The following is a 13,837-nucleotide window of genomic DNA, read 5'->3' as shown; positions in this document are numbered from 1 at the left end:
AAACGTTGTACATTTGCTGCCATGTTAAACTTATATTAAAGTTTTTTCTTCATTACCCATTTAAGCCGTCTCCAACTCAACAGTTACTAGATGCAAAGTGTGCATTGTGCAAGATCTATTTCATTAGCAATGTGAACAGGGACAACAAAATAAGTTTCTGCATGCATGAGATCTAAACAACATGAAGTAAGCACTAAATGCTACAAACTTTTCTAAATAACACTGTTTTTATTATACTTTTTCACATACATTTCAGTGCCACTCAATTGCAGCAGGCAGGTGAAAATGTCTAATAACTAATGCATTCTTCTAACAAAGAATAGCCATTGTATGATTCCAATGAAAATTTCCCCACCTTCAGCGAAAGAACCGTAATGCAACAAAAAAGAAATTGTAAGTAATTTCAAAGTACTGTGAAATAGATTAAAGCTTGACAGTTCCCAGAGGTAATGCTGAAGATGAGACTATTCATTTTGTCCAAAGCCAATACAAAGAGCTTTCATTCCCCATCCCAACTATTCTGAGCAAAGTGAGTCACTTTTTGACTTACAAAGTGAGTCACCACTTGGCTTACAAAGTGAGTCACCACTTGGCTTACAACAACGTTAAACTAACATGATTCACATTTCACTTTGCTGTAGTAAACTGACACTCAAAGTTTTTTGTCTGAAATCTCCAGCCAACCCTTTTTTTTACAGGTAATTTCATTATGTGGTAACAACCAAAAACTACACTCAACATACCTTACTTTCTTGGAATGTACTTCAAACACAGTTGAGGGAAAATGTTATCATTATATTATACATATTATTCCTTTTTAAGTGATAAGTGACAAATCCTCTTGCTAATGAGCATTGGATTCAAGATGGGAAGGGGGTGGGGAAGGTTACAATTCCAACTTAATCAAGGAGAACTGATGATAATAAAAGAAAGTGATATCTATGAGATAACTCCAGAATGTGATTTAAAAAATGCTGGAGTTATATCAACTCCAGCAGTAATAATATTTGTGTAAAATCTCAATATTACACAGTAATCCTTTCACTACAACAACCAAGTACATTAGTTACAAGCAGTACTTTTAAAACAATTCCCAGTCAAGCACAGACACATCCCATTTTTATAAAAGTCCTCATTTTGCAACTTTCTACTACTGATACGAAATGTCTAAAAAAATCTACTGGAGGCAGTTGTATAAGTTGTATGAGGAATAGTTCAATCTGTAGCTATTATTTCACTCTAAGTGACTACTTTATTTTATTGTGTTGAGTTTGGTGTATCTCGTATATTAGCACAAACCTAGACAAGGGCTATCTGTCCCTAATTTTGAATTGATAACACTAGAAGAATAGGAACCTACCACCAATGTAAAGGCTACTCTAACTCAATAGTAGGACCTGACAATTACTGTAAAGTGAAATTATTACAGATTCTATTGTAATAACATTGTAGATAAGAATACTTTGTCTTCTCAATTGGGTTCTAAAGTAACTGAACCGGCCTATGTGGACTTCGACGAACGACAGATAATTATTTAAAGCTCTGGGTACAACTGTGATAACCAACAGTGTAACAAACATTTTTATATATATATATTTGACTTCTTTCAACATATCTTAAAACAAATGGACTGTGTGATGTTTGTTTATTGTTGAAATTTAGCACCAACAAGTCACAGACCCCTAAAGTAAGGAATCTGACCCATACATAAAACCTGACATACAGTCTGGCACACTAACTAATAGGACACACCCAGTCCTTCATGCTGGGAAATGAACTGAAAACTTGTTAAAATATGAAAGGCCAAGTTTAAGCCTTTCTGATGCATCTGATTATGAAACACTTTATGCATACCAAAAGTCATTACATAAAAGATAATAATTATTACAGTATTAGATGGTACAAATCAAATATTCAAGTTTAAAATGTGTTTTAATAACGAATGAAATGCCAATCCTCGCAAACAATAAAAAAAACCTGTTAAACAACTGCTTATTACAGAAATATGCAGACTTACAAGTTTGGCTGCTTGTGCTGTAACAACATCAGGATACTGTATCAGAGCTTGGAATGTGTCTAGAAAGTAAGAGTAAGGAAAAACTAGGTGCTTCTGACTTCTTTTAAGCAAAATTTAAAACTCCAAAATCAAAATAGTTTCCTACCTTTTTTTTTCTCTAATTAAAAACGATTTTTTAACACAACATTTCACAAAGGTTAGAAACTGTATCTAATTACTTCTAATAAGTACATAAGCAGTTTTATACAAATAATAAATACAAAAAATAACCAAAGCTGAAATGTATTTTACTGGATTTACAAATAATTGCAAGAAAAAAAAATCATATTTTTTTTTGTTTTATAACATATTTTTTAATTTTTCGTTATTTTAAATTTTGTCTACCCAAGCACACAGTTTGAATTTTGTAATGAACTGTGCCTAAAGCTAGAAAACTTACTATTTTTGGTAAAGGTAATAATTTTCAGAATTTTCCCCACTCTGGAAAATACCTACATGAAGAAACAACAACACCATTATTAGTCTAAATTAAGAACTGTGTAGACTCAAAGTTATTCCTTGTGCATGTTTGAACAAAATACAACATTTTAAAAGAAACTATAGAGCTAAGACTAGAATTCCTGTTCCTTCTAGATAGTTGTGTTGATTAAGAGGATGAAATATTTAAAACTTTCTTATAAAACTCATAAAAAATATTTAAAAAACTATTTATTTAGCTACCATATTCTGCTGATGTAACATTATTAAATAACTTTTACTCACTGTTAAATAAAACCAGTATTTGTGGCTGTTATTTTGTTTCTACAAAAAAATATCAATATTTAAAATGAACCACCCAATAGATAGACTTAACTTGTTCTGGCTTAGATGAAGACCACATTCACCAACAACAAACTGACAATTGAAACACAACTGAGGGTTCTATGTTCATCTAATCAGTCTTTATGGTTCCAAATGTTGGACAATATCACCAACAATAAACTGACAACTGAAACACGACAGAGTTCTATGTTCATCCAATCAGTCTTTATGGTTCCAAATGTTGGACAATATCACCAACAACAAACTGACAACTGAAACATGACAGAGTTCTATGTTCATCCAATCATTCTTTATGGTTCCAAATGTTGGACAATATCACCAACAATAAACTGACAACTGAAACACGACAGAGTTCTATGTTCATCCAATCATTCTTTATGGTTCCAAATGTTGGACAATATCACCAACAATAAACTGACAACTGAAACACGACAGAGTTCTATGTTCATCCAATCATTCTTTATGGTTCCAAATGTTGGACAATATCACCAACAATAAACTGACAACTGAAACACGACAGAGTTCTATGTTCATCCAATCATTCTTTATGGTTCCAAATGTTGGACAATATCACCAACTATAAAGAAGCACATTGATGCAGCAGAAATGTGGTTCCCAAGACGAATGCTTAAAATATCATGGAACACACATACAAGTAATGAAGTCTTTCTACAGAAGGCCAAAACAAAACGAATGTTGTGGGAAAATGCAAAAAGAAACAACAGAGTTTTATTGGACATATCATGAGAAAAGGAGAGATTGAAAACATCATTATGACAGGAAAAAATCCTAGGAAAGCAAAGGAAAACAAAGACAGATGCTGCCATCAATAGTTGCCAAAGAACTAGGAATTACCACTATAGAAATGATGAGAGCAACGGGAGACAGGGATCAGTGGAAGACCATTCTCACTAATGACCTAGATGAACATGGTACTTAGAGAGAGAGACTAAATCTAGTTTAATTATCATCACACACCTCACTAGATGAGTAGTTTAAATCTCACCTGATAGAGAACATCAAGTGTGACAGGGTAGATCTGATTATCAACTATTACCCTGAGTACAGTGTTTGGACCACCCCGTGTCTCAGTTTCACTTGCTAAAGCTTGGGCAGCTTGTAAAGCAGCTTGAGTACTGGCATGCTTGAAGTGAAATATAACAAAAAAAACTTTTATACAACTTTTCCCAAATTAAACAACAAAAAAATGACTGCCAAACAATTCTAGCTATTAATAACTAAAGACATTTCTATAACGTTGATTAATAGTACTAACATAGGATGCACATTTTCTGTTTGATTATGTTGCAACATTAAAAGAAACTAAATAAAGATAAATAAAGTTACTTACAAATATTACCTATGACATTCAAAGCATCATAGTTCATTAAAGTGAGATGGCAAAACTCAAGCTTATGAACAAACAGATAAATGGATATAAAAACAAACCAAAAATATATGGATACAACACTGGCTCTATACTATACTCTGTTGTACAACACAATTATGTGAAATCGTAGTTCTATTTTTCCTTCACTAAAACCAACAAAAAAAAAGTTTCTAATGTTTAACCACAAAGATTATTTATTTTTTGCAAAAAAAAAACCAAAGAAAAAAAAACTCATTAACTTTACTTAGCTAGTTAAAATCATTATCAGATAAAGTAGTAGTCAACAAGACAAGTACAGTAATTATTTTAACCATTTATGTGTATATATTTTTCTAGTGTTACAAAGCTGTATCAATTTACTTGTGTTAATTAACTTAAGTTTGATAAGAATAATGTTTTTAGTTACATTTGTAAGTTAGATGATTTGTAATAATTCTATGATGTTAAAAAAAAATCACATATATTTTAGCAGTAATTAAATGGCAAGTTGCTACACACTTAACTCCCATAAGTATATTCAAATGTTTTCTACACTATCATATATTTCCAAACAACAAAAAATTATGTAGACACAATGTATGGATAAAAAACATCTAAGTTTAATTGACTATAGTTAAAGGTAGGATACATTTTGAACATGTTTTTCTTTGTTCCTGATATGGAGATAAAACATGGCTTTTGATCAAAATCTCTACATATGGTTAAACAAGTAGGCCCTTAAAATGAAAAGTGATCAGAGTACAAGACTTGGCACAAACAGGTCTTGTTTAGACAAAGCCTCGGTCCTGTCTGAGCAACTCAAAAAATAACCTTGATTATGAGGCAGGTGAAACGGATATCAAACAGAGGAACTACAAATACTGGCCCTGTAATACTTGCTACTATAATCAAAATCTACTACTTACACCTATGACAAGAGAACTAAAAACAGAAATTGTACATATCTTCTAGACAGAGAGAACACTCATGAAAAAAATAAAAAAATTACTAATCACACATGTACTTCACCTGATTTGTTTCTGTGATTATACAATATAGTGAAACATTTAAATATTTAGTAATAGACAGATTTAAAAACACTAGAATATTTTTTAATATATCTATTTATTAAGTTTTAAACTCAACATTGGCAAATTTTAGAAAATAGTTACTGGTGTGTCAGTATGTTACCTAGCCCATCTTACGTATGTTAGCTTTTAGCAAATCTCAGTTTTTTAATGCTTGTTTTAAATCTGTATCCAATTCAAGTTTATTCTAATAAGAGTAAGTATAGTCCCCTCAAGCTGTATATCTGTATATAAATTAGTAAGACCTTAGGGATTATGCTTACATTTCTAACATTCAAAATACAAAGCTCTGGAAATCTTACATCTTAAGCTACAGCTACAACACAAGAATAAACCAATTAGTTAGTCAAGTAGCTTTGACCATTATTTCAGGAATTACATGCATGGAAAGAAGAGTCTTGCATAAGTTTATAGACAATTTTTTGGAAGATGAATCTTTCATTATTTTGATGATTTAGATTTAAGAGCAAATTCCATTGGCTTTTAAAAAAGTATTTTATTTTTATGGTGAAAATTCTATTGATAAAAAGGGGAAGTTACTAACTGCATTTGAGTGTGTGCTGTCTGTCTTCAGTTCCTTGTGGTTTGAGTACTGCACAAAAACTGTTCGTCCACGAATGAGAGGAGCACCTGAACTGGTGTAATAGTTTACCATGGAGGTAGCAGCGGCATCATCTACCATCTCCACGAAAGCCTGAAATCAAAGTTTAAACTGTTTTCAGCTAGCCATCTACTATCTACAAGTTATCTAGGAAAAAAACATTATTCAAATTATATTTAATGTAATTATAATTACCTTAATCTGGGACAATACCAATTTCAACATAACCTTAGTCTGGGGGATAATATTTATCTGAGACAATAAATCTAAAGTCTGTAATATATCTGAAAGATTATCTTAACTAATTATATTATGTTACGGAATAACTATGAGGTAATCTTAATCTGAGACAACACTGATTTCAAGATGACATAGTAGATTATGAGACGATCTTAATCTAAGATAACACTGATTTCAACATAATATAAAAGATTATGGGATAATCTTAATCTGAGACAACACTCATTTCAAGATGACATGGTAGATTATGAGACGATCTTAATCTAAGATAACACTGATTTCAACATAATATAGAAGATTATGGGATAATCTTAATCTGAGACAACACTCATTTCAACATGATATAGAAGATTATGGGATAATCTTAATCTGAGACAACACTGATTTCAAGATGACATGGTAGATTATGAGACGATCTTAATCTAAGATAACACTGATTTCAACATAATATAAAAGATTATGGGATAATCTTAATCTGAGACAACACTCATTTCAACGTGATATAGAAGATTATGGGACAATCTTAATCAGAGACATCACTAATTTTAACATGCTGTAAGAGATTTGATTAACTTAATCCCAGAAAAGACTGATTTTAAACTAACCAAGGTCTAAACAGTTATTATTCTGGAACATTGTTGATTTTAAATAGTTGCAACATATTTAAAGAATAATTTTAGCTAATATGATACTGTTTTTAACCCACTATGGAAACTCTAAAGGGTAGTTTTCACTGATACAATAAATTTAACACATCATAGAAATATTAAATAAATTTTTGACACAAGATTTTTTGATGTTTCTGTCAAAGTTCTTAAGAGTATACAAATATTTCTGAAATTAACAAAATAATTCTCAACACTCATAAATGCAGAAAACAAATACCATAAGAATTTTGATAACTTGTGCACATAGAAGTCGACTTATCAGCATTTACTTAGTTTATCAGGTTTAAGTGAAATGAGCACTTATTCCTGTAACAGTAAAGTGATAAACATTTCCTCTTATCTCATATTAATATTTTACTGACTATATGGCTTGTTTACTGAGCAACATTGATTTCTTTAATTTCATTAAAATTACATAATTCATTTTTGAAACACCAACAAATTTTACCAATAAAAATAGATTTATAAAAGGGGTTTATTTTTATTTCTTTGCTTTACTCAATCAAAACAAATCAAACACCATAACAGATTATTAATAATTCTTTCGAATTAGATACAATCCCACATTGTCAGATTTAGTTTTCAATCTCAAATGAGTGTTATGATGACAGCAAAACAATCCAAATGAGGTGAAGTAGGTTTCTGTGCTTAAAATCCTTTCAATCAAAACTATTAGCTAACCAATGACTTCCAGTGAGTATTATCTTATTTTATTACATGCCTAACAACAGAAGGGAACAACAGTACTGATATGATACAACTAAGTACACTGTCTAGTCTGTGTATGGCTTTGTCCACTCTTGTGGTAGTTTTAGTTGAGAAGAAACAACAACAACAAAAAACAGCACCTCACAAGCATGTGTTGGTGGGTTAACCTTGAAGTTTGTAATGTATCCACCTGTCATGAGAGAGATTTGGGGTTTAACTGTGAGCCAAGGAAAACAAAAATAAATTACCACACACACACACACACACACACACACACAAAAAGTAGTCATCTCACAACCCTGAGTATGGACTTAGTTTGTGAGAAGGAACCAATTTGATACTTTGACATGTTTTAAGAAAAAATGTATTCATTACCAAGTGTTACAGGGTTAACCTTTTTTAACAAGTGACCCATTCACCCACATTTTGGACAGGCAGCTGTCTATCAGAGTGGGAAAAAACATAAATTTAAATTCTGTACAAACAAAATATGTTTGGATATAACACAGGAAATGGAAAATGTCTTTGTCCTATATCATTTAATGAAGCATTTGATCCCTTCTGTTGTCTCCCCCTGGGTTGAGCACTTTATATAACTCCAAAAACTTTGGAATGAACTTATTTATAAATCAAATATTTCAGCTAAATATTGTAATTTTCCCATTCATAGCTCAAGAGTTTCAAAGTTTTGTCATCAATAGCAGTACCTTATTTTTTTGTCCACTCACATCGAAAAAACATCATCCATTCAATGTTCGTGCATATTAGCAAAACTATGAACACAAATCTCAACATATAACCTACATTAAAGATGCAAGAAATGTATGATTCTGAATACAAGCACTAACAAGTAACATCAAATAAATATTTAACAATCTCAAATAGAAATTCAAACACTATTATGTGACTCTAAATAAAACTCAGTAGCATATAATCTTAAAAGTGACAATAAATAACCCTAAAAGAAACAAAATAATTGATACAAGCTATGAACAATATACAAAATCAATCAAATTACTGAAACTGTCTTAAGTATAGACTTAAATACAAATAACCTTATGTGGAAATTGAAAGAAGTACATAAAATTAAAACACTAACAACTAATAACAAATGGAGTTTCCGTCTACATTGGTATTCTGTTCTCACTCTTAGTTTATATATTAATTTTTTCCTTTGTTATTTTAATGGCTTGCACTCACACTCTCTTTAAAAAGATTAAAAAAAACCCAAAAAAACTACGGTCTAATTTCCTGACATTTTTTGACAAAAATAGACTTGTAAATACAATCTGTCAGTCACAACATTCCCGAGTCCAATTTTGGTATTGGTCAAGAGGAAGGTTTGGTCAAAATAAAACCTTCCCAATGAATACACATTACATATTTATTGAAAAACTGATATGGAGTTGAAATTTAGTAAATCACAAAACTTAAGAAAGACAGTTTTGAATGGTAACTATTTTCTCTCGAAGACTGATTATAATATTTTTTTCTATTTGAGGTTGTGTAAAAATATGGTTATCGTTTAGGCACATCATATTTAGATATTTTTCTATAATAAAGGTTAAATGCTACCTCATGGTTTCCTTTTTTTATTTTTATTGGCATTTTTTTTGTCAAAAGAACTAGATAACTTCTGATAGTGTTTTTCATTTGAAACTTATCCCACTCATTTTATAACTTAAACTCAACAGTTCACTTTCCTTTAGTATTTCTGTAAGTGTTTCTTGCCATTCAAGGTTTGGATAAGGACACCAGCCAAATGGCTGCAAGGACATTTTCAAGGTCATCTCACCCTTCAGCAGACAAAGTACTTCTTGCCTGATGAATAGTTTGACAACTTTGGCCTTCACATAGTGATTATATGGTGTCAGCAACATTAACTAGACAACACTGCAAGGATCTTAATGCATTAATATGAACACCTCTATCCATATACACTGTATGAACTCCATTAACTATTATGTTTCCTTTATTTAGATTACTTTTTTATAGTAAGTGTATATTTTTATGATATATATTTAAATATATGTATAATTTATGTCCATACATTTACTCCGCAGTCAATGGTAGACAAGAAAACTAAAGAGTGAAAGTAATATCATTCAAGGCCAAGTTTGTTTCATTCAATGATTAATTTTGTTGAAACTTTTTATTTTGGCAGTGAAGTTAGATTATGCTGGGTTTAAGATATCTTTCCAAGTATACTAGAGCAGGTTCATTGTCTTATTTCTTTTAAGAGTATGACACTATTACACCATTGAAGTTGGCCAACTGCCTCCGTTTCAATGAGTCCAATTAAAGGCCCTTCACGAGTTGGTGACTGGTAGTTTCCATGAAAATGCGAGTATTTGTATATTTACACAAGTTACTTTTTGTAGCAATTCAACCAGCCTAAATCAACTTTCCTTAACTGTACTTTTAGTTCTTAAACTATTAATCTAGTTAAAAAATTGTTACAAGTTTCATTTCTTCAAAACTCTGAACAAGCTTAAACACTATCTCTTCTGATTATCAAACTTGCTCCCTTTTTTGTTATGTCTGTCTGCCATTCGCATTAATTTTTAACTGCATACACCAACTGTTTTTAGTATTTATTTTTGTGTGTACTGATGAACAAAAGGAAAGCAAAACAACCATGGTTGAAGTAACATTACACTAATTGTATGTACCATGATTGAAGTAACATTTCACTAATTGTATGTACCATGGTTGGAGTAATATTATGCTGATTTGTATGTACCACGGTTGGAGTAATATTACACCGCTTGTATGTTCCATGGTTGGAGTAATATTATACTAATTGTATGTACTACGGTTGGAGTAATATTATACTAATTGTATGTACTACGGTTGGAGTAATATTATACTAATTGTATGTACTACGGTTGGAGTAATATTATACTAATTGTATGTACTACGGTTGGAGTAATATTATACTAATTGTATGTACTACGGTTGGAGTAATATTATACTAATTGTATGTACTACGGTTGGAGTAATATTATACTAATTGTATGTACCATGGTTGCAGTAATATTATACTAATTGTATGTACCATGGTTGCAGTAATATTATACTAATTGTATGTATCACGGTTGGAGTAATATTATACTAATTGTATGTACCATGGTTGCAGTAATATTATACTAATTGTATGTATTAGTCGACAGCTCCATTAATCTATTAGTATAATATTACTCCAACCGTGATACATACAATTAGTATAATATTACTGCAACCATGGTACATACAATTAGTATAATATTACTGCAACCATGGTACATACAATTAGTATAATATTACTGCAACCATGGTACATACAATTAGTATAATATTACTGCAACCATGGCAGTGGCAACAAAGCCTTTCAATCAATGGCCCAATAAGCAAAGTAGAACAAAGAGTATCAGATGGATAGTTGTCAAGCTGTTATGGGTACTGGGTGAACAACACCCCATACATGACATGAATTTACCTTGTGTGTACAGTTTTTTTTTTAGTGAAATTTGAAGCCATTGGGATATTAAAACACCAGTGAAATTAGAATTGTGTATCTAACTTTTTTGGTTAGCCCTGTATGTTGAGATATATAGTAAGTAATATTGTGACTGATGGAATGCGGGTTGAGTTTAACACTGTTGTCGTGTTTATAGTTAATTTCCAAGGTGTCTCTATTCAGCATTGAGTCACAGCAAGTAGTAAAGTAGTTTGCTGTCTGTCCAACTTTCTGTTCTTAACCTGCAAGAATACCTCAAAAGCAACAAATGTATGGCTACAGCTGGCTGACTAGAAATATTTGCTAGTCAATGGTTAGGGCGCTCGAATCGCAATCTACGGATCTCGTGTTCGAATCCCCGTCCCACCAAATATGCTCGCTCTTTCAGTCGTGAGGGTGTTATAACGTGACGCTCAATCCCACTATTTGTTGGTAAAAGAGTAGCTGAAGAGTTACTGGTGGTGACTAGCTGCCTTCCCTCTAGTCTTTCACTGCTAAATTAGGGACGGCTAGCGCAGATAGCACTCGTGTAGCTTTGCGCGAAATTCAAGATTTTGTAGGTAAGGCTCGGGAATAGCCATTCTTAATTTTTAAACTACTGTCCAGAGAAAAACGCAATTGCCATCATAAGGGTTTTTGTTCAAATCTTTGATCGAATAACTGGATTGCCTACAACTCTGATAACACAACTACAACTCTGATAAGTAAAGTTCCAAGTATGGTTAGTCTAACATTACTAAATTAGAGATGGCTTGCGCAGATAGCCCTGTGTAGCTTTGCGCGAAATTCAAAACAAACAAACAGTAACGTTAATTAATTTTTAGTAACGATACACAATATTAATTCAGAAAATAATTCATTTAACGGTAACAAGTATAAGTTACAATAATAATATGGCCTATGGTGACTCAGTAATAAGTGTTAGAACTTATAACGCTAAAAATCGGGTTTCGATATCTACAGCAGGCACAGCACAGATAACCCATTGTGTAGTTTTGTGTTTATCAACAAACAAATAATATAAGAATAATGAAATTCTGTTAGTATTTACAACGTAAACGGCACCCTGTATAGGTACAAATGTACTAAACAACTATGTTCAAGACTTCAATGACCAGGGAGGGAAGGCAGCTAGTCATCACCACCCACCGCCAACTCTTGGACTAATCTTTTACCAACGAATAGTGGGATTGATCGTCACATTATAACGCCCCCACGTCTGAAAGGGCGAGCATGTTTGGTGGGACAGGGATTTGAACTCGCGACCCTCAGAATACGAGTCGAGTCGAGCGCCCTAACCACCTGGCCATATTAACGTTACTACCATTGTATTTTAAACGATTCAACGCAAAGCGTATAATTTCAGATATCAATAACAGGTAGGCAAACAACGAATTACAAGTATAAAGAAAAGTTTTATTGATGGTGGAACACATAACATGTTAATGAAAAACTCCCGAAGAACAGTGTAATTATAAATATGAACATAATTAATACAAATAAAATTTGACAACATTTTCCTTAAGATTTGGTTTTTTGTCAGGCTTTTCAAAGTAAGATTTGTTTTTTTGTCAGGCTTTTCAAAGTAAGATTTTTTTTTTCTCATTCGATACAGTGTGTGAATATAAGTTTGTTTTTACCTAAGATCATAAGATAATCGCTATTATAGCCCTTAAGTGAAATTTTACTTTGAAAAGCCTGACAAAAAACCAAATCTTACTTTGAAAAGCCTGACAAAAACAACAAACAAAAAAAAACAAATCAGACCTGGTTCTTTCCCTTCAACAACAAAATATTATTGACTCGTCCGAATGGGATTCCGAGGTGGATGACGTCCATTTCTGTCGCCTCATCTGGAATGTTTCTGACGTGTACCACCCTAGATGGTTTATCTGGCTGGTTCCTTTCCAGTTTCACCTACAAGAAGAACGACCAAAATGTGTCGTATTATCAACTACTTGGGTCAATGAAATAATAATTAGCAATTAGTGAACGCTAAATAATCAAAGTAATTACAAGTTAAATAAATAAAGATACTAAAAAAACATTGCATATTGCCTACCAAGCAAACTGAATCGATCCATACGAGATTCATGTTGAGGTGGAGGAGCTGAATCAACCTGACTTAAATTACATTACTATTTACGAATGAAGTTAATTCCAATTTTGAATTCTGTTCTGCAAACTTTCTGTTAGAATTAGAAATTAGTTTTTTTTTAACAGGTAGAGAGAAATGTAAGAAAATCACGTGTTCTAATCGTTGATGACGAGTTCAAGTTACATTTTAACTTATACAGATAAGCTTTAAGAAATGAGTATGGAAAGGAATATCATAATTGACTATTAACAAGTTAAAAAAAAGGAAGAAAAAAGCACGGATTATTCAACACCCATTTTCCCATCATGCTACGAGGGAATAAAACCCATGCCCGAATTCAAAATTCCACATAAAACACGGTAGTGGTCGTACACGTTAATACTGGCAGTAGAATATCTGGTTTCTCAGCTCTATAAAGCCGTTTTTTCTGCGGTTTTAGCGAGTTATGTCAGTAGAGATAGCCGAGGACGCCTCAACTATACTTATTTGTTCATTGTAAGGTGGCTACGTGTGGTACCTAACTAAAAATGAACACACCTACTATTTTGCGTACGAAGAACACAGTCTGGCTCTTCCTCCTAAACTCAGCATCTTCGTGTCTGAACACTATCGAAGGGCAAGTGTTTTGGCAGTAAAGGTTTTTTTTTTAGGTTAACAGATTAAGCCTTTTATAAAAGTATTGTTGCGTCATCGAGATCATGTGATTCTCACGCTCTCTACTTTCTAG

General features: G+C 32.2%; 1 protein-coding gene across 2 annotated transcripts in view; it reads right to left on the bottom strand.

Annotated features, from left to right (window-relative positions):
- Positions 1 to 13,837, bottom strand: part of LOC106463272 (polypyrimidine tract-binding protein 3-like) — a 52,669-nt gene that overhangs the window by 24,367 nt on the left and 14,465 nt on the right. For both annotated transcript variants that reach the window (XM_013923288.2, XM_013923287.2), the window contains exons 3-7: positions 12,780 to 12,929; positions 5,841 to 5,990; positions 3,846 to 3,983; positions 2,457 to 2,508; positions 2,018 to 2,076 (exon numbers count right to left, since the gene is read on the bottom strand). In XM_013923288.2, the coding sequence (XP_013778742.1) occupies positions 2,018 to 2,076; positions 2,457 to 2,508; positions 3,846 to 3,983; positions 5,841 to 5,990; positions 12,780 to 12,929 (549 nt within the window). The remainder of the gene's footprint in view (positions 1 to 2,017; positions 2,077 to 2,456; positions 2,509 to 3,845; positions 3,984 to 5,840; positions 5,991 to 12,779; positions 12,930 to 13,837) is intronic.

This window comes from Limulus polyphemus, unplaced genomic scaffold, assembly GCF_000517525.1.
Source record: "Limulus polyphemus unplaced genomic scaffold, Limulus_polyphemus-2.1.2 Scaffold1363, whole genome shotgun sequence".
Taxonomy (NCBI): domain Eukaryota; kingdom Metazoa; phylum Arthropoda; class Merostomata; order Xiphosura; family Limulidae; genus Limulus; species Limulus polyphemus.
Note: the sequence above shows the minus strand (reverse complement) of the source record. Positions and strands in the feature narration are given on the sequence as shown.